General features: G+C 43.4%; 1 protein-coding gene across 1 annotated transcript in view; it reads right to left on the reverse strand.

Annotated features, from left to right (window-relative positions):
* Positions 1-1,183: 1,183 nt before the first annotated feature.
* Positions 1,184-22,459, reverse strand: part of bap1 (BRCA1 associated deubiquitinase 1) — a 79,917-nt gene continuing 58,641 nt past the window's right edge. The window contains exons 12-17 of the mRNA XM_072280672.1: positions 16,455-16,588; positions 14,467-14,915; positions 6,133-6,305; positions 4,891-4,983; positions 3,587-3,659; positions 1,184-1,998 (exon numbers count right to left, since the gene is read on the reverse strand). Of these exons, the coding sequence (XP_072136773.1) occupies positions 1,865-1,998; positions 3,587-3,659; positions 4,891-4,983; positions 6,133-6,305; positions 14,467-14,915; positions 16,455-16,588 (1,056 nt within the window). The 3' untranslated portion in view covers positions 1,184-1,864. The remainder of the gene's footprint in view (positions 1,999-3,586; positions 3,660-4,890; positions 4,984-6,132; positions 6,306-14,466; positions 14,916-16,454; positions 16,589-22,459) is intronic.

Raw genomic sequence — 22,459 nt, forward strand, 5'->3', positions numbered from 1 at the left:
AGAACCAGAGGGATATGAATGGTCTGGACCTGTGATCTTTTCAAATAGCAGTGGTTGACGGGGGGAAAGTATATTATCAGGAACTGACTTCCTATGGTGTAACTAACAGAAACCCCATGAAAGACCAGAGCGAAATAATACCTTGTTACTTCATCCTAATGAAGAAGTTGGCAGCACAGATTGCTCAAGCGTTTATCCACCACAGGTAGAGTGAAGTGGAGGTTTAAAAAAAAAACACTTTAGCTGAGAAAAGAATATTAGTTAAACCATCAGGATTCCTTATTGTTTTTCAATGCCATTGATCTTTTAAAATCTCCCTGAAAAGCGTACAAGGCTTTTGTTTTAAGCTGTTAATTTGAAAGACAATTTGTTCAACAATACTGCTCTGTAATATAAAGAGCTGGGTGCTGAACTCGTCTTTGGGCAATAGTGCTACCACATAGACAGGTTCTCAGTTATATGGTTAGACTGGAGAAGCAGAGAAAGGAGATTTGGTAGAAGTGTTCAAGGTCACACCAGGCTGGGATAGGATGATTCAAGTACTCTTCCCATTGGCAGATGATTCAAGAACTAGGGAACATCTTCAAAGTGATGGAAATATACAAGAGAGATGGGGAAAAATGTGAGAGGAAGTTTTCTTCATTTATACAATGTGGTTATAGGTGATTTGCCTGTTTCCTTCAAACAGCATGGATAAGAAGTTTAACAGGAGGTCTGTCCTGGAGTTAACAGGCAGTGTGCATGTGTAGGTGTGGGTGTGAGGGAGGAAAGAGGCTTGTTTTGCTGTTGTTGTGCTCTGTGTTGCTCTGCTGAGTGTTGTGGGCATGCTATGTTGGCACCAGAACGTGTGGGGACACTTGTGGGCTGCCCTTGGCATACTCTCGAGTGTGTTAGCTGTTAACATAAATGACACATTTCACTCAATGTTTCAATGTACATGGGATAAACTTAAATCTTGGAAGAGGTTGACTTCCAGAAATTGTTAGTCATGTGACAAGCAGTATTTGGTAATTTTGTCATCTTTCAGCAGTAAGAAGAATGTCACTAGGTTTGGACTGAAATATCAGTGCAAGCGTTATGAAGGTGGGAATGCATGTTCTAGTTCACAGTGTTCAACGTGTGGGAGCTGAATCAGACAGAATCTTAAAAATTGCACTCAATAACCTTGTCTCATTAAACATAGAAATAAACTATTTTTAATCCATATCACTGACTCCAAACAAGTTTTAAAAAAAGTGCTCTTTAATTCAAACTGGTAATAAATTCAAAACTGGAATTGCAATCCTCTGAATGAACAGGGTCCTCATTCTATTATCACCGGTCGAGTAATCTCGTCCCTTCCAGCACTTGGTCAGTGGTCAGGCATATCACAGTTGTCTGTTAGCTAGTCTCCAGTATAAAAAGCACTTCCAAAGACAGCAGTGAGTTTGGAGTAAAGCTTGAATTTGGATGGTGCAAGGTGAAGAAGAATCACATATGGAGCTACTTTAGGCAGTACACACAGAGCAGGGGACCAGACCAAGGTTGTAGTTCCCATGTAATGTTACTGTCTTGCTGGCAAGCTTTGCAGGGTGCTGAGAAGAGCACACAGACTCTGGCTATGGCTGGTCCGTCATTACAAAGCAGATGCTTAATTTCACTGGACCCATTACTGACTGATCCTATCCTCAGTTCTGTTGCACTGCGGATGGCTTCATTGTCCAGACCAGAAGTTAGTGTAATCATCTTGTGTTCCTGTCAAGAGCCCGTGATGCGAGTCAGCAGCTCCAGCAGCTGAAGCCGCGCTCCTCAGCGACAAGAATTGCTTGCCTGCCTTGTGGGACGGCTCTGACGCCAAAGGCGGAGGGCGCCTGTGCTCTCATCCTCACTGCCGCTTGGCTTTGTATGGCCGGGAACGTTTCCGCCGGTCTGGTTTGCGCTGTTTGTGCAAGCGTCCGATGCTCACGCCCTGTCTCCTCCGCACAGAGATGTTCTGCTCTACCAGGCTGGCCAGCATTCCTAGCAGGGGATTGGACAACAGTGGTAAGTAACATGCCAATCAGAACCTCACTCTCTCAGCAATGAACTGGGCCAGTTTCCTTCCTATGTCAAACTAAAGTGCAATGGCCCCTCTGGCTAGAATTGTGATCCAGGTGGCAAGAAAACCAACTTTAAACTAACACACAAAATGCTGGAGGAAATGAACAGATAACAGTTCTGGACCGGGATGACTCCAGTCCCTGCCTTTCCAAGTGGACAAAAATTGTGTCCTTCAGGGTCTTCTCTACTAATCCCCCACACTGCTGTAAGGCTGACTGGCCTGTGCCTTCAACTCCCCTTTTGAACAAGAGGACAACATTGGCCATCCTCCTGGTATCTCACCCGTGGCAAATGAAGATACAGTAATCTCCAGAGCCCCAGCAATCTCATCACTTTCTTCCGTCAGCATCCTGGGATATATCCTGCCAGGTTCTTGGCATTTATCCACCCTAACACTTCCTCCAGTCTGATGTGTTCTGAGTATCAGCATACCCACCCTTAACTCGTCAGCCCTGATCATTCTCTCCGGTGACTACAAATGAGAAATATTCATTTAGGACCCTATATGGAAAACCCCTCGTCCCTGGGAAATCAAACTAGAAATTCATAACTATTAAGCCACGATTTCACCATGACACAAGTGGAAGATCCAATACTATTAGTGAGAGGCCTCAGATGTTGTTTAGCAAGAGCAGTAGTAATTATAGCTAGACTGGACTTGGGGGTGGGGGGGGTGTCACTGCGGGGAAGGAGAGGATAGGGGGAATTGGTTTATTATTATGTCTACCAAAATACAGTGAAAAGCTTGTCTCGCATACAGTTTAAATCAAATCATTACACAGTGCACTGAATTAGAATAAGGTAAAACAATAACAACACTGAATAAACTGTAAAAGCTACCAAAAAAGTCATAACAAAGCAGATTGTGAAGCCAGGTGTCCACCTTATCGTACAAGGTGGACACTCTTAAAGAGTCTGACTGAAGCTATCCTTGAGCCTGGTGGCACTTGCTTTCAGGCCTTCCTATCTTCTGCCTGAAGCAAGAGGGGTGAAGAGAGAACGTCTAGGGTGGGTGGGGTCTTTGCCTGCCTAACTGAGGCAGCGAGAAGTACAGATAGAGTCCATTGAAGTGAGGCTGGTTCCTGTGATGTGCTGAGCTGTGTTAAGGGAAGATTGAGTGAGGTGTATAAACTTATGACAGCTTTGGGTGAATAGGAAGGATCTAATTAACTTAGTTGTCTTTAACTAGAGGGCATGAATTTAAGGTAATTGGCTGAAGAGTTAAGAGAAACCGATGAGATTTTATTTCACTCGAGTGTTGGGTCCTAAGACTTACTGCGTAAAAGTGTGGTAGAGGCAAAAATCCTCATCGCTTTCACCGAGTAAGCAATGTCAGGGATTACAAGATGTCGCTATGAAGGATTCATAAAGTATAATGTACATAAGGTATTAAACAACCAAACCTGCAGCAAGTCAGGCTGCAACTACCCAAATGTGGTGCTAAAGAACTGTGCCCTTCTCTATGGAGCTCCATACAGGAATGAAGAATTTTGACAAAGTCCTTTACCTTCTTGAGATAGCATAGAGATGAACGTACAGATGAACTCATCATAATTATGGGTCCTTCGCTGATCATCAATCTGATCAAAAATAACAGACATATTATGCAAAGGACAACCCACATAGGATTTATTAAACAAAACATTAATTATAATTAATGCAGGACTTCTAACAATATCATCCCTAATGATCATCAGTCCTTACACCTTAAATCAGGTTCTGTTGATGGCTGGACACTTCAGAAATATTCTCAGTACTATCATTAGCTTAGTTGCAAGTTGATTAAAACTGACAACCTCGGTGATATTCTTCTTCTTATACAGTACTGTGCAAAAGCCTTAGATACATGGAAAAAATTCTGTAAAGAAAAGAAGCTTTCAAAAATAATGGAATGAAAAGTTTCTAAATATCAAAAGATTACTACAAAGAGCAGGAAAAGTAATAAAAATTAAACCAAATCAATATTCTGTGTAACCACCCTTTGCCTTTAAAACTGCATCAATTCTCTTGGATACACTGTCATGCAGTTTTATAAGAAAAACAGCTGGTAGGTTATTCCAAACATCTTGGAGAATTTGTCACAGCTCTTCTGCAGACTTTGGCTGTCTTGCTTGCTTCTGTCGCTCCAGGTGATCCCAGAGAGCCTCAGTGATGTTGAGATCAGGACTCTGTAGAGGTCATGCCATCTGAAACTATATAAAAATTCTAGGGTGCCTAAGACTTTTGTGCAGTACTGTATGTATTTCAGTGGGTGGGGAGTAAAACAGCAATATGCTACCGGCCTCCGTCTACGCTGAACTTACATCAAATGCACGTCTTCCATCAGCGTGCAACAAAATTTTACTGGACACAATTGTTGAGCTCTTTGCTGAAGGAACCCCACTAACAGAATAAAGGAAGCTATCTCACCCGTTTCAGGGGGAACTATGGGAGTTTGCATGCATAATTGGCTTATTACCAGACAGCATCCGAAGACCAAGGCCACATATTTGGAGACATCCTCCATTCCCACAAATGCAAGAAGGGAATTTAAATGCAGATTACTGAATAAAGCCAGAATAAAAATCTGGTACCATGATTACCATTATTTGTTTTCAAAACTGCAACTGGATCAACAACATCCTTCAGTGAGGATATCTGTGATCCATTACTGGGTTGGACCCATATGTAAGTCCTCCACCACTATGGCAGCTCAGGACAGTCTGCTCAGTTTAAAGGTAGTTAGAGAACAGTAATCACTGGACCCCATCCAACAAATAAAAGTGTATTTAACCACTAAAAGGAGAGGGAGACCATTTTTTCCCCATTTACCTTGTACTTCTTCCTCTTTTCTACCTCCTCCTTAAGGCACACCTCACAATTAGAGATCTCAGCCTCTACACACTTTAATAAGGCCAGCAACTCCTGGAAAATAAGCGAGAATATTGTTGTTCGTATATTGTTTAAATATCCAGATGAGTAACATTGTTCACCATTGTAACAGATCCACACAGACTGTACTAATATTTAAGCACACAATCCTTTTGGTGTTCGCTCATTAATCTGCAGAACTCCTTCGAATGTTTCAGAAATCTTTTGCCAAATGCGGGAATTACATTCACCCCTGGTTAACCAATGTCATGAATGATGTGACAGCAGAGGCGTTAGCGTATCGCTTTACAGCGGCAGGCAGCTGCCGATAAGGAGTTTCTCCCATCAGCGGTGGTTTCCTCCGGGTGTTCCAGCTTCCTCCCACATCCCAACGATGTACGGGTTGGGTTTAGTGAGTTGTGAGCATGCTATGTTGGCGCTGGAATCATGGCCAAACTTGTGGGCTGCCTCCATCCAGCACATCCTCAGAATGTTTTGGTCATTAATGCAAACACCACATTTCACTGTAAGTTTCAATGTACATGTGACAGATAAAGCCAATCTTTAAAAGATAAAACAAGCTACATCTCCTTAAGAATCAGTGTGGGGTCCGTTTCCATAAAGAACCCCAACACCTTCCCTACCCTACAATGTATTACAACTATTGCCAGCAGTGAGAGCATTTGCTTTTCACCACACATGTCCACCACAGCTCCCAAGAGAATTTGGGCGCCACAATAGCGTACACTTAGCATGGTGCTATTGACAGCTCAGGTGTTCCAGAGTTCATAGCTGAATTTCAGCACCATCTGTATGGATTTTCTCCAAGTGCTCCAGTTTCCTCCCACAGTCCAAAGATCTGCCGAGTAGGTTAATTGGTCAATGTAAATTGTCCCATAGTTAGGTCAGGGGTAATCAGGGAATGCTGGGGTGCTGTGGCTCAAAGGGCCCAAGGGCCTACTCCACATTATATCGCTAAATAATTAGAACAATCTTGTGCATTAACATGTTCCCCTCCTTGTACACGGTAGGTATACCAAAATGAACCATTGTTATTGCTCAAAATAAGTTCACCTGGGTGACTGCTCCCTTTAAGTCAGCCACACAGTGAAAAGTGAGGCTGGGAAAGTCTGAGCAGTTCATTGGTGAGCTGCAGTCAAACTACCAGGAGAAATTCCACTCTTCATATTGCCTCCCACTCACCTTGGGGGAATATTTTTCTGCAACATTTTGTTCATTATTTGCAGTCCCTGAAAATTTCTCCTTTCTGTCACACGATCCAGGGGACTCTTTCCAATCCTCCATTTTGACTTCTGTAGGCCTGTCCACAGTGTGAGGCAATGGTGAGCTTTTAATGGAGTCTGTTTTCTGCTGGTCTACAACCAAAGAGGTGATGATTAAATAAAATCACTTCAAAGAAGTTAGCAAACTCTCTATAAATGCTTAACTTTGATGACCAAAGGAATCCAAACAGCCTGTAGTAAAACTGTGCTGTATGTGTGTGCCCCAGATCATTATAGATACAGCCCAAGATTCCTACATTAAGCATTGTAGGTACATTACTGAATATGTAGGCATTCCACAATATAACCCAGTGGTCAAAATGCTTCTCTTATTTTTGCATTCTTTCACATGCTGTAGGCCTGATTTTCACAGGATGAGTACTCCCTCACAAATCTCCTATTCTCCATGTAATGTGGTTTGCCTGATCAGAAATAGGAATAGTTGGTTTTCAAACTATGTAAAGAACAACTGCCCAGGTGAGAAATGCCTGGGATTCCTTGCTGATTTCCTCTCTTTAGCAAGTTTTCATCGACCCTCCCCAATGTGCATCATGGCTTGGGATGGTATCTGCTCTGCCGGAGCCTGGAAAATCTGCGTAGCTGTGGATACAGCTCAGTGCATCAGGGAAATCAGCTTTCCTTCAATGGAATCCGTCTACACTTCTTGTTGCCTCGGTAAAGCGATCAACATAATCAAAGACCCCTCTTAGCCGGAAATTCTTTCTTCTCCCACCGGAGAGAAGAAAGAAAAGCCTGAAAACATGTACCACCAGGCTCAAGGGCAGCTTCTATCCCACTGGATCTCCTGTACTTTCAGACGGACTCTTGACTTCCTAATTCACCTTATTAAGGCTTGCACTATATTATCTACCTGCACTGCACCTTCTCTGTAACTTTAACACTTTACTCAGCATTACTATCTTCCTGTGTACTATTTCAATGTACCATTGTGATCTGTACAGATGACTTAGGAACATAGAAAACCTACAGCACAATACAGGCCCTTCGGCCCACAACGCTGTGCCAAACATGTACTTATTTTAGAAATTAACTAAGGTTACCCATAGCTCTCTATTTTTCTAAGCTCAGTGTACCTATCCAGGAGACTCCTAAAAGACCCTATTGTATCTGCCTCCACCACCGTCACCGGCAGCCCATTCCTCGCACTCACCACTCTATGTGTGAAAAAACTTACCCCAAACATCTCCTCTGTACCCACTTCCAAGCACCTTAGAAGCATTAGCCATTTCAACCCTGGGAAAAAGCCTCTGACTATCCACACGATCAATGCCTCTCATCATCTTAAACACCTCTACCAAGTCACCTCTCATCCTCTGTCGTTCCAAAGAGAAAAGGCCAAGTTCACTCAACTTATTCTCATAAGGCATGCTCCCCTATCCAGGTAACATCCTTGTAAGTCTCCTCTGCACCCTTTCTGTGGTTTCCACATCCTTCCTGTAGTGAGGCGACCAGAACTGAGCACAGTATTCCAAGTGGGGTCTGACCAGGGTCCTATATAGCTGCAACATTACCTTTCAGCTCTTAGACTCCATTCCATGAAGGACAATGCATTCTTAACCACAGAGTCAACCTGCACATCAGCTTTGAGTGTCCTATGGACTCGGACCCCAAGATTCCTCTGATCCTCCACACTGCCAAGAATCTTACCATTAATACCATATTCTGCCATCATATTTGACCTACCAAAATGTATCACCTCACACTTATCTGGGTTGAACTCGATCTGCCACTTCTCAGCCCAGCTTTGCATCTTATTGATGTCCCGCTGTAACCTCTGACAGCCCTCTACACCATCCACAACACCCCTAACCTTTGTATCATCAGCAAATTTACTAACCCATCCCTCCACTTCATAATCCAGGTCATTCATTAAAATCATGAAGAGAAGGGTCCCAGAGGCACACCACTGGTCACCAACCTCCATGCAGAATATGACCCATCTACAATCAAACTTTGCTTTCTGTGGGCAAGCCAATTCTGGATCCACAAAGCAAGGTCCCCTTGGATCCCATGCCTCCTTACTTTCTCAATAAGCCTTGCATGGGGTACCTTATCAAGTGCCTTGCTGAAATCTATATACACTACATCTACTGCTCTTCCTTCATCAACATGTTTAGTCACATCCTCAAAAAAATCAGGCTTGTAAGGCATGACCTGCCTTTGACAAAGCCATGTTGACTATTCCTAATCATATTATGCCTCTCCAAATGTTCATAAACCCTGCCTCTCAGGAACTTTTCCATCAACTTACCAACCACTGAAGCAAGTCTCACTGGTCTATAATTTCCTGGGCTATCTCTACTCCCTTTCTTGAATAAGGGAACAACATCTGCAACCCTCTAATCCTCTGGAACCTCTCCCGACCCCATTGATGATGCAAAGATCATTGCCAGAGGCTCAGCAATCTCCTCCCTTGCCTCCCACAGTAGTGTGGGATACATCTTGTCAGGCCCCAGAGACTTATACAACTTGGTGCTTTCCAAAAGCTCCAGCACCTCCTCTTTCTTAATGTCTATATGCTCATGCTTTTCAATCCGCTGTAAGTCACCCCTACAATTGCCAAGATCCTTTTCCATAGTGAATACTGAAGCAAAGTATTCCTTAAGTACCTCTGCTATCTCCTCCGGTTCCATACACACTCTTCCACTGTCACACTTGATTGGTCGTATTCTCTCATGTCTTATCCTCTTGCTCTTGTAAAATAGTTTTTCACTGTAGCTCAGTACATGTGATAATAACGTATCAATTTAACTTCCTAAAAAGGGCACATTGAAGCTAATTGCACCAACCTTATTTGCTGTACCTGCCCATCACAACTCTTTCTACCCAGGAGTGCCAAGTAAGTGAATCACTTCTGCCTCCTGTGACGGTAGACATCTCAGGTGAAGACAACTCCAGCCAATTAGATTCAGTTCAAAATCCTGTCACGAGAGATCTGTGAGCATGCATGCTGGCAGGGCTCAGGCCTCTCGTAACGCCCCTGCCAGAGCGCTGTGCTTCCTCCCGCATTCCCAAGGTTAGGGTTAGTTAATGAATTGTGGGCAAGCTATGCTGGTGCTGGAAGCATGGTGACTTGGCGGCCTGCCCAGGACAATTCTCGCTGATTAGATTTGATGCAAATAGCACATTTCACTACATTTCAATGTGTACATGACAAATAAGAGTCTTTATTCTTTAATCTTATGTCCCAGAGTTGCCCTTTAGCCAAGCTGTTTAATTTCAACACAAAGAAAATCACACTTTGAAAAATTGCCCAGATTTGTTCTGCCCAAAAATGACACATACAATCCTGCTAATGACAGTACTCAAACACCACAGTGCCATACAGAAGCACTCATCAATAACCTGCTACTGGTGTTGGGTTTAGGTTTTCCTGAATCGTGCGGCTCCAGACCTCATTACAGGTAAAGAGTTATTGGTGAAACAAGAAGTGACATTGAGCCTTGACAGATCTCGACAAAGTGCAACCCCAAAAACACTCAAGAAGCTCGACACAATTCAGGACAAAGTAGACAGGCATCCTTAGGCACAGATTCTCTTTGCAACCAATGTGCTCTAGCTGCAATGAGTCTCAACAAGATGTACTGCGAAGATGTAGTGTGAAGAGCTGAGGAAATACTTGTGGAGACTGTTAAAGGTGGTGTGGAGACCAGGTGTTGTTCCTTTGTCAAGGATTGAGGCTGAAGGAGTATACATCCCGAAGGAAGAGAATTCTACTACATTGAATCAGATCCGACCAATTTCACTCCTGGATGTAGAGGGGAAGATTATGTTTGGCACTCTAGCAGAAAGAATATCTTCATTTGTGATAGCAAATGGATTGGTAAATACATCTGTGCAGAAGGCAGGAACACCAGGCTTCCTGGGATGCCTTGAACATACTAGTATGATATGGCACACCATCCAGGAGTCAAAAAGGTTGAGAAGAAATCTGGCTATAGTTTGGCTTGATCTTGCAAATGCATATGGTTCTGTTCCCCATGCCCTATAACCATATAACAATTACAGCACGGAAACAGATCATCTCAGCCCTTCCAGTCCGTGCTGAACTCTTACTCTCACCTAGTCCCACCGACCTGTACTCAGCCCATAACCCTCCATTCCTTTCCTGCCCAGATATCTATCCAATTTAACTTTAAATGACAACATCGAACCTGCCTCAACCACTTCTGCTGGAAGCTCGTTCCACACAGCTACCACTCTCTGAGTAAAGAAGTTCCCCCTCATGTTACCCCTAAACTTTTGCCCTTTAACTCTCAACTCAAGTCCTCTTGTTCAAATCTCCCCCATTCTCAATGGAAAAAGCCTATCCACATCAACTCTATCTATCCCCTCATAATTTTAAATACCTCTATAAAGTCCCCCCTCAACCTTCTATGTTCCAAAGAACAAAGACCCAACTTGTTCAACCTTTCTCTGTAACTTAGGAGATGAAACTTATGTAACATTCTAGTAAATCTCCTCTGTACTCTCTCAATTTTATCAACATTTTTCCTATAATTCAGTGACCAGAACTGTACACAATACTCCAATTTTGGCTTTACCAATGCCTTATACAATTTCAACATTACATCCCAACACCTATACTCAATGCTCTGATTTATAAAGGCCAGCATACCAAAAGCTTTCTTCACCACCCTATCCACATGAGATTCCACCTTCAGGGAACTATGCACCATTATTCCTAGATCCCTCTGTTATACTGCATTCTCCAATGCCCTACATTTACCATGCATGTCCTATTTTGATTAGTCCTACCAAAGTGTAGCACCTCACATTTATCAGCATTAAACTCCATCTGCCATCTTTCAGCCCACTCTTCTAAGTGGTCTAAATCTCTCTGCAAGTTTTGAAAACCTACCTCATCATCCACAACACCACCTATCCTAGTATCATCTGTATACTTACTAATCCAATTTACCACCCCATCATCCAGATCATTAATATACATTACAAACAACATTGGACCCAGTACAGATCCCCGAGGCACACCACTAGTCACTGGCCTCCAATCTGACACACAGTTATCCACCATTACTCTCTGGCGTCTCCCATCCAGCCACTGCTGAATCCATTTTACTACTTCGATATTAGTACCTAATGATTGAACCTTCCTAACTAACCTTCAGTATGGAACCTTGTCAAAGACCTTACTGAAGTCCATGGGCCTTACTGAAACCCTGATTGAGTTTGCGAAGGAATTCCTATGGATTCCTGCTAAGGTGAGGAACTTTGTTATGCAGTACTACAATGATTTCAGGATGAGGTTTTCCACTCAGCAGTTTACAACTACGTGGCAGAACTTGGATGTTGGAATCTCAATGGGAGCCATGGAGGTCATTGTGAGGGCTGCAGAATCAGTAGGACCAGGTGTCGCACTTGATGGTGGAGGGGAGTTACCACCAATACGTGCGTTCATGGACGATCTCACCCTTTTGGGTCCTAGCACGGAGGCAGTGGAAAGTGTACTATCTAGCCTCGAGGAGCTAATGGATTGGGAAAGAATGAAGTTCAAGACCAAGAAGTCAAGGAACCTTGTTCTTAGGAGAGGAAAGCCGGTTGACTTCCAATTCACCCTTTGTGGAGAGGAGATTCCATCCATCCAGGACCAACCAGTTAAGAGCCTCGGGCAATGGTACACAGAGTTGCTGAGAGACACCAAGAGGTTTCAAGAGACAGGAGGACAGATCAGCAGAGGTCTGATGGGTGTCGACAAGTGTGGCTTACCTGGCAAGTTGAAGTTGTGGTGCTTGCAGTACGGACTGATGCTACAGATAATGTGGCCACTAACTGTCTATGAAGTGGCAATGTCCCATGTTGAGGCAATGGAACGGAAGATCAACAAGTATGTGAAGAAGTGGCTTGGAGTACTGAGCAGCCTCACCAATGTTGCAATCCACAGTAGCCAGACAAAGCTTACCATCCCAGTGCAATCCCTTGTTGAAGAGGTTAAGGTAGCCAAGGTGAGATCATTCTTGATGCTTGAATGACCCTGTCATCAAGGACACCCAGCCGGATGTGAGATCAGGCAGGAAATGGTCAGCCCGTGTAGCAGTTGATGAGGCAGAGTCTAGATTGAAGCACAAGGAGACGGTTGGGGCTACTCAGCTAGACCGCCAGGGACTTGGATGGACAACTCACAAGTGGTGGTCATCTTCTACAGGTGAGGAGTGCCGTGAGCTTGTAACACAAGAAATACAAGAGGTAGAAGAGGAGAAGAGGTTAGCTAAAACAGCTGGCCTGGCCAAACGAGGGGCTTGGACCCGGTGGGAAAGTGTTGAACAACGATACCTACCTTGGAATGTTCTGTGGCAGATGGAACTGCTCCGCGTTTCTTTTCTATGCAAAGCAGCGTACGACCTGCTCCCAACACCTGCCAACCTCAGCACCTGCTATGAAGATGAGACAGACAGGTGTGCTGCTTGTGGCGAGAAGGGAACACTTCAACATATCTTGAGTGCATGCAGAGCCAATCTCTCCGGCGGCATGTACACTTGGAGACATAAAATGTTCTCAAAGTTGTAACAGAAGCGGTTGAGCAGAGAGTACTGCAGCACAACTTATCTCATGCCCCATGCTGCACAGAACATCGCATATCATTTGTGAAAGAAGGCTCCAAGTCAAGGGTGTACAGCGCAGGCTCACGATCAAGCATACTTTCTTCAGCCAGTGATTGGTGTGTCAAGGCCGACCTGGATGGGAAAGGCAGTTTCCCGGAGCAAACAGCTTTCACCACATTGCGTCCAGGTATAATCGTATGGTCTGACACCGGTAGAGAAGTGGTTATAGGTGAACTCACAGTCCCCTGGGAAGACAACATCGATGAAGCCCATGAGCGCAAGTTAACCAAGTATGCAGAATTAAGATCAGGCTGCAGAGGCAGAGGGTGGAAGGTCTCATGCTATCTATTCGAAGTAGGTTGCTGTGGCTTTATTGCGTTCACTTTCCAGAAGTGGCTGTGTGACCTTGGCTTCACTGGAAGAGAGATCAAGTCAACCAGCAGGCCTGTAGCTGAGGCAGCAGAGACAGGATCATCATGGGTGTGGACCAAGTACATCCAGAGGGGCAGATAGTCAGACAGTGTATCCATCTTTTGCAAACCCTTCAGTAGTTGCATAGATACCTGAAGAGTAGACTACCTGTTGGATGGAAGCGACCAACAAATCTGATAGAGGCAGATGCCAAGTTTTTAAGCTCACCAGTGGGAGGTGGTGCTTTAGCACTGCTGGCCCACCACCTCGATGGAGTCTTGATCATCAGCGGGCCGAAACTCCTGAAGACAGGTGGCAGATCAACTGATGATCCCACTGGTGATAGCCCAGGACAGTTAACATCTTAGTCCAAGTGTATTTTCAATTCGATTCTGAAGTCTGGAGCCACATGATACAGGAAAACCCAAGCTCAGTAGTAGATTATCGGTGAGTGCTTTTTTGACAGTGGACCAGTCCAGCTGAAGGGTCTTGACATGAAATTTCAACTGCCCATTTAAAACCTCGAAACATAGGAGCAGAATTTGGCAATTTGGCCCATCCTGGCTGCTCTACCATTCTGTTATGACCATTCGCTTGCCTTCTCCCCGTAACCTCTGACGCCCTTACTAATCAAGGACCTATTAACCTCCGTTTTAAATATACTAATGGCTTAGCCTCCACACCTCTGGTCCCAGGTTCCCTCAATACAGGAACCATCCTCTCCACTTCCACTCTATCTAGGCCTTTCAATACTTGATAGGTTTCAATGAGATACCCCCTCATTCTTCTAAACTCCAGTGAATACAGGCCCAGAGGCATCAAATGCTCTTCATATATTAATCCTTTCATTCCTGGAATCATTCTCATGAACTTCCTCTGTATCATCTCCAATGCCAGCACCTCCTTTTTTTGCATGGTGCCCAAAACTCTTCACAATACTCCAAGGATGGACTGACCAATGCTTTATAAAGCCTCAGCATCACATCCTTGGGTGATGGCAGGTGCTGCCTGAGCCACTCTGTTCCTCCAACATTTTGCTCTCTAGTTCAAGGTTAACACTCACCACTTATTTTGCCATTTGTAAGTTAATTAACGATGGAAATTAAAAACTGCTCTGTTGGGAAAGGCCAGCATATTTCTTATACTGTGACAGAGATCTTAGATAAATAAAACTGCAAATGTTTAAAGCACCTTGGATGTTCTGGGCGTGCTAAAACAAATATTTTCAGTTTAGGACTTCATTTTCTCACTATTTGACTCACCGGTGATTCCAAGGGTCTGTAGCGTTCCTTCATCGCCCAGGTGCAACAGGTTTGTGCTAACAACGGGACCGAGGTCCCGCACCGCTCGGTTGTAACGCATGCAGTCGACACGAGATAGACTTTCCTCCTCCCCAAACAGCACCTTGGAAAAGTGAGAGGTGACCGGGCTGGAGGGACGAGTGGGATTGGCTGAGCGGATGGGGGAGCGGAGTGGGGAGTTGAAAGCACTCCCGATCTCAGAGGCAGTGTCCGTACTCTCGTTGCTGGGCGTTGGGGAAGCCTGGGGGTGAGCTGGAACACCTCCAAGGGTTTTTATGGAAAGGGGAATTGACAAGTCTTTCTGAGATTCCTTGAGCTTCTCAGTCAGCACGTTGATAGTGTTGGGCTGCAGAAGAGAAAGCTGCTCAGTGGGTCGTTGTTCCTGTAACAGATGGCTCTTCCTTTTATACCTGAAACACAGCAAAATAAGTACAGAGTTTGCTGCTGACGAAATGAAAAAGACCTTTTAATACGTTAAGGAGGTCAAATTTGAGGGCAGAATACAGGGCTAAAGGCAGAATTCTTATCAGTGTGGAGGAACAGATGGATCTTGGCGTCCACATCCATAGATCTCTCAACATTGCCGCGAAAATTGATAGGGCTGTTAAGAAGGTGTATGGTGAATGGGCCTTCATTAGTTGGGGGATTGAGGTCAAGAGCCGCAAGATAATTTTGCAGCTCTACAAAACCCTGGTAGGACATGGGATACTGTGTCAGACCTGGTCACTTCATTATAGGAAGGACGTGGAAGTTTTTAGAGAGGGTGCGAAGATTTGCTAGGTTGCTCCCCGGATTGGAAAGCATGTTTTATGAGGACAGGTTAAGCAAGCAAGGGATTTTCTCTTTGGAGCGAAGGAGGATGAGAGGCGACTCGATAAGAGTGTATAGATTATGAGAGGCATAGACAGAGTGGACAGCCAGCACCTTTCACCCAGAGCAGCAATGACCAATACCAGAGGACAACCTTACATCCTTTTAAGGTGAGTGAAGGGAAGTTTCAGGGAGATGTCAAAGGTAGCCCCCCCACAGAGTGGTGGGTGCCTGAAATGCACTGGCGATGGTAGAGACAAATACATTTAGAGGCCTTTAAGAAATCCTTAGATAGGCACACGAATGATAGAAAAATGAGGGCTATGTAGGAGGACATGGTTAAATTGATCTTAGACTAGGTCAAGAGATTGGCACAACATTGTGAGCCACAGGGTCAGTATTGTGCTGCAGTGTTCTATGTAGCTGAGGCATTAATCTGACTGATTGACTTGGCATGGTTTTTCCATACTGCACACTTACAGTATTTCTCTGATTCCAAGGTCCTCTAGTGTACACTGGATAACTATTGGCAGGAGAACCTGAGCTCTGCTGAGATAAGGATGAAAAGCAAGTCGGGGCCTCATTGCAAATGCTTATCCTGACACATGTAAACGTAGAAATTGCCAGTGAACTGTTTAGAGCTTGGTTATCATGTCCTCTGGGTTAAATAGTCTGCCAATCCCACTTTCCAGACAATTACACATTAATTATAAATGTGATATTCCAGGGTAGATAACGTTAAAAAATTATATCCTATGGGTGCCTTCAGGGCCACTCTTGTTTCTATTTCTCATGTTCTTCAACAGCACTGGGAAGATAGAGGAAAAGAAAAGAACCAAAGTAAGCCCACGATCTGCAGCTAGTAAATGCTGGTCTCTCTCCCTCCTTTCAAATACAGTGCACTCACATTTACTACCATCTAACCCACAGGAACAATGTTAAGTATTGTACTGTGACTGAACAATTAACAAGGCAGAAAAATATATGTCAACTAAATTAATTTGCAGCAGATTTGAAAAGCAATGATTTCTTTATATGCTTGTGATTCTGCTCCTCTGAAGTATTAGCACCAAGCTGTGACTAGTTACTAACAGGTCAATTAGTTGGATTGCCAAGGACAGAATACATCCTGTACTGACCTAATAGCAGTGTTTGTGTTCTGGCAATCCTCCTCCTCTTCCTCATCGTATTCATCATCATTGTCTGAGTAACGGTGGTGAGGGGGGATGGGAAGGCGGCCTCGACCAACTCCGGATGCAAAATCTTCCTCTTCCTGTAAGGAGGCAATAACAGGTATAACACCCTAACCAGGCTGTTCAGGTGGGGGGACCTTTGGAAGTAATAATCTGGGGGGAAAAATTATGCGACATATAAAAAACCAAAATAGGCTAATAAGTGAAAGAGCAGATTTGCAAACTGACTTCATTTAAGTTATTGCGTCCTTTGATGGAGAGAATACTTTGTGTGTGTGTATAGGCATTAAAATGTGATAAAGTAGCAAATAATAGAACTAGAGACACAAGGGTCTATAGATGCTGGGTTGGCACTGTAGTGTAGTGGTTTACAGCTCCAATGGTCACGGATTGGGGTTCGATACCCGCTGCCATCCATAAGGAGTTTGTACATTGTCTCCATGGATTTCCTCTACACATTCCAGTTTCCTCCCATATTCCAAGGACAGATGGTTAGGGTTATTGAGCCGTGGGTATGCTACGTTGGTGTTAGAAGCATGGCGACACTTGCAAGCTGCCCCAAGAACATCGCAAACAATAAGCCAAATGATGCATTTCATTGTATGTGTTGATGTACATGTGAAAAATAAAGCTAATCTTTATCTGGAGCAATACACAAACACTGGAGGAACTCAGCAGGCCAGGCAGCACCTATGGAAGAAATGGACAGTTGATGGTTGGGTTGAGACACTTCATCTGGACTGACAGAGCAGAGACGATCAGTATATTGGGGCAAGGACAAATTTTTGATGTATCCAGGTGATAGGAAAAATCGAGCAGAGCATGGAAATAGCACCAGGAGCTGGTAAACAATAGGCAGGATGAAGGGATGGAAATGAAGGAATCTGATAGGAGAGGGAGGTGGAGCATGGAATCAAGTAAGAGGGATGGGGAGGGCAGACTGAAACAGCGGGGAAGAGGGCCACAGAGAAGTGTATGGGTGATGGGAGGCAGCGAACAGAGATGGGGCAGTTTACCTGAAGTCGGAGAATTCAATGCTCATGTTGTCAGGGTGTAGATTACCCAGGCAGAAGAAAAGGTGCCTTCAGTTTGTGTTTGGCTTCACCCTGGCAGTGGTGGAGGCTGAGGACAGACATGTCCGTGTAGGAATAGAGAGGAGAATTAAAACCATGGTGGATAGAGAATAGGTGTTTGGCAGAGCAGTCACCTAGCTTTACCAACCTTGATTTGAGTATAAAGGGAATAATTTCAAAGTGGGGAATTCACATAAAATCAGAAGCAGATTAAACAATGAGGAAGCGAGTATCAGACTTCATGTAGGCACAAACAACCGAATGAAAATGGCAGCGTAAGGAATATATTAGCAAAGAAAGGCAAGGTCAGTCACATAGGGAACGTAGAAACCAAGGAATGTTTATACACAAATATTTGAAGATCACATAACAACCTGAGAAACACTAGGAACTCTGGAGCAATTCAACAGCTCAGGCAGCATCTATGGAGAAAAATGGACAGTCAATGTTTCAAGCGGAAACTCTTTATCTGGATTGAAAGATAGATGGGAAACAGCTAGTATTAAGAGGTGAGGAGAAATTGTTGAAGCAAGAGCTGATAGGCGAGCGGTAAAAACAACTTACAGTAGTGAGTGAAAAATCAGAGGTTCCTCGGCTTTATAAATAGAGAAAGGAAGCATAGAATTTATGCTACAGCTTTGTTAAAGTTCAAAGTAAATTTATTATCAATGTACATCTATGTCACCATATACTACCTTAAGATTCATTTTCTTGCAGGCATTCACAAGAAAATAAAGAAATATGATAGAATTCATGATAATCTATCTATAACAAAGACTAACAAAACAAGGAACGTGCAAACAGACAAACTATGCAAATACTAAGTAAATAAATAAAGAAATTATTACTGAGAACACGAGTTGTAGAGTCCTTGAAAGTGAGTCTATGGGCTTTGAAGTCAGTTCAGCATTGAGGTAAGTGAAGTTGTCCACACTAGATCAGGAGCCTGATGGTTGAGGGGTAAAAACAGTTCCTGAACCTGGAGATGTGGGAACTAAGGCTCCTGTAACTCCCTCCCAATGGCAGCAGCGAGAAGAGAACATGGCCTGCTTTCTTCCGGCAGTGCTCCTTGTAAATGTGTTTACTGATTTGCAAAAGTACTATTGTGTTCATTTCTAGCTACCAAATCTTAAGAAGAATGTCAAAAAAGTGGACAGTATCGAGATAGCATCAGGAATCAGGAACTTCAATCGCAGTGCCTTGAAAAAGTATTCAGCCCCGACAACTATTTTCACATTTTACTGTCTCATTTTCTAAATTTAAAATATATTGAAGTAGGATTTTTGAGCTAATCTACAAAATGTTGTGCATCATGCAAAATCAAAAGAAAAATTCTAAAACCTGACAATTTACTGAAAATTAAAAGCAAAAATTGTGAGCCTGAAAAAGTATTCATCCCCTTTATCATTACTACACTAAATTTCCTCAGGTGCAATATACAGTATTAACTCACTCAATGTGCTGATGTAGAAAATTGGAGGATCAGCGGTTTTCAATGAATTCATAATAAATACTCCCTCTCTCTGTAAAGTCCAACAGTATGGCAGATTTTCAACAGACCAAACCAAAGTGAAGACAAAAGAGCATTCAGACAAATCAGGGAATTATAATAGAGAAGCACAAATCTGGGGAAGGGTACAAACCTACCTCAAAGGCACTGAACATACCTCAGAGCTCAATGCAGTCCATTGTGAAAAAATGGAAAAAATATGAAACAACAGTCACACTGCCTAGATCAGGTCACCCCACTAAACTTGGTCGCCAGAGAAGAATGGCGCTTGTAAGCGGGGCTATTGTGATGCCACCAGTCTCTCCGAGTGAGCTACAGATATCATTGGCTGCACAAACGGAGATGAAGTACATAGCTCCACAATCGCTAAGGCTTTGCACAAAAAGGGCAAGGAAGAGAGGAAAGGAAGGAGCCCTGGCTAAAACAAAAGATGTGGAAGAAGGTCTTGTGGTCAGATGAGACTACAGTGGAACTTTTTGGCATCAATGCTAAGCAGTACATGTGTGTAAATATAATACTGCACATCAGCCAGGTAACACCATCACTACTGTAAAGTACGGTGGAGGTAGCATCATGCTATGGGGATGCTTCTCAATAGCAGGGACTGGAAATCTAGTCAGGATTGATGGAAAAATGAATGCTGCTAAATACAGAGAGATCCAGCATAAAAACTTGCTAGCCTCTGCCAGAAAGCTTAAACTGGGAAGGAGGTTCATCTTTCAGCAGAACAATGATCCACAACACACTGCCAGAGCAACCAGGGACTGGCTTCAAATAAGAAAACTGACACGCTTGAATGGCTCGTCAGAGTCTAGCACCATCCCTGGCAGGGTGTTCCATATACTTGCCACTTTCTGTGTAAAGATCTTGCCTCTGACATCTCTCCTGATCTTAACCCGCTTGAACATCTCTGGCTGTCCATTGTCACTCCCCAACATTTCAGACACTCTTAGATAGGCATGTGGATGATAGAAAAATGGAGGGCTATGTAGGAGGGAAGAGTTAGATTGATCTTAGAGTAGGTTAAAAGGTCAGCAAGACATCATGGGCTAAAGGGCCTGTACTGTGTTGTAATGTTCTATGTTCTATTTATGTGGTCTTCCATCACCATGAAATTTTTAAAAGCACTTTACAGCCAATTAATTACTATTGTAACACTGTCATGTTAGAAAACTGACAGCTAAATAAAATGCAGAAAAGTTCACAATGACTCAGACAATTTGTGAGAGTGGGAAAAATGGAAAGGCAGAGCATTATTTACACGTGAGAGATTGGAAGTGTCCTTGTGCACGTCATTAAAAGCAAACATGCAGCGAGAAGACAAATGTTACATTGGCCATCAATGCAAGATATTTTGTGTAAAGGAGCATAAATATCTCACTAGAATTATACAGGACCTCACCTGGAGTCTGCGTGTCTCCTTCTCTAGAAGATGTGTTGCCACAGAGAGAGCGCAGCAAAGGTTCTCCAGACTGACTCCTGGGATACAGGGCAGTTAAGTGAGAGGAGAACGGGTTGACTTAACATCTACTGCAGTTTTACAAGAATGGGGGGATCTCATTCAAATGCACAAAATTTGAACAGGCCTTGACAAATTAAATGCAGAAAGAAATGTCTCCCCAAGCATGGGGTTGGGGACTTGGAACCATGGGTCACAGAACACAGGGCAAGACACTTGGGACTGAGATGAGGATGATTTTCTTCGCAGTAGGTGGTGAACTATCACAGATGAGATATATTGAGTTAAATGAATTTCATGAACAAAAGAGAAGAATATTTGCATATAGGATCAGCCATGATCACATTGGACGGTGGCAGGTTCGAAGGGCGAATGGCCTAGTCCTCCTCCTTGGTTTTATGTTCCAAGTACAACCATTATAATGATCAGATTATGCACTTTAGATGTTGGTTGTACAATGAATTTTGTCTTTTCTTTTGCAGGGTTGTACTCCCTCAATAAGACACAAGACTCACACCCTAGATAATGGGCTCTAAGCCTCTGAAGTGAAGTTATTATTTTGGAGGACCTGTCCTGGGCCCAGGATGCAAGTGCAATTATGAAGGAAGCATGGCAGTGCATTTACTTCCTTCGGAATTTACAGAGATACGGCGTGACATCTAAAGCACTGATGAAGTTCCATTGGTGTGTAGTGGAGATTATATTGACTGGCTGCATCACAGCCTGGTATGGAAACACCAATGCCCTTGAATGGAAAATACTGCAAGAAGTAGTGAATACTGCCCTGTCCATCACGGGTAAAGCTCTCCCCATCATTGAGCGCATCTATATGAAATGCTATCGCAGGAAAGCAGCATCCATCACCAGGGACCCCACCCCTCCGCCCCCCACAACCAGGGACATGCTCTCTTCTTGTTGCAGCCAACAGAAAGATGATGCAGGAGCCTCAGGACTCACACCACCAGGTTCAGGAACAGTTATTATCCCTCAACCATCAGGTTCTTGACCCAAGGGGCATAACTTCACTCAACTTCACTTGCCCCATCACTGAAATGGTTCCACAACCTATGGACTCACTTTCAAGGATCCTTCATCTCACGTTCTCAGTATTTATTGTTTATTTATTTATTATTATTATTTCTTTCATTTTGTATTTGCACAGTTGGTTGTCTTTTGCACTCTGGTTGAGTGCCAAAGTTGGACGGTCTTTCATTGATTCTGTTATGATTATTATTCTACAGATTTATTGAGTATGCCCACAAGAAAATGAACCTCAGCGTTGTATATAGTGACATATACGTACTTTGACAATAAATTTACTTTAAACTTTTGAATTTAACCACATTCCCCATAAGTTCAAGTTGAGAAAGCTCTCAGTGAGTCATGGTTTGAGTCAGAAGAACACTAACAGCACTAATGAGTTACTCAGAATCACATCGAGAGAGAGAGTTGTTCCGAAATCAGCAATAACATGTGAAAATTGGTGAGGAGAATAAACACTTGCAAAATTACCAAAGAAACAGGGAAAATGCATTCGACCATCTAATGCTAACAAAACTCATGTCAGCCACAGGGAGTATCAGTAAATATCCAGATATTATAGTTTCCAAAGAAACACCTGCACCATGGTGTACCTAGCTGCTATTGACCAGACTATTCTTTCCATCAAGGATCAATTTTATTCGCCATATACATTTACATGTATTAGGAATTTGCTGTGGTGTGTTGGTGTAACATTCAACAATTATAAAGAATAGAGAATTATACAAAAACTAAAGTACAGATATGGAACAAAATGTGCATGAACATCAGCATGTATTTACAATGTAAACAGCATTAGAAAGAGCTTAAATGAAAATAGTGCAGTGACACAGGTAATATAGAGGCGAAGGGGGGGGGGGGGGGGCAG

The sequence above is a fragment of the Mobula birostris genome, chromosome 16 (assembly GCF_030028105.1).
Source record: "Mobula birostris isolate sMobBir1 chromosome 16, sMobBir1.hap1, whole genome shotgun sequence".
Lineage (NCBI taxonomy): Eukaryota > Metazoa > Chordata > Chondrichthyes > Myliobatiformes > Myliobatidae > Mobula > Mobula birostris.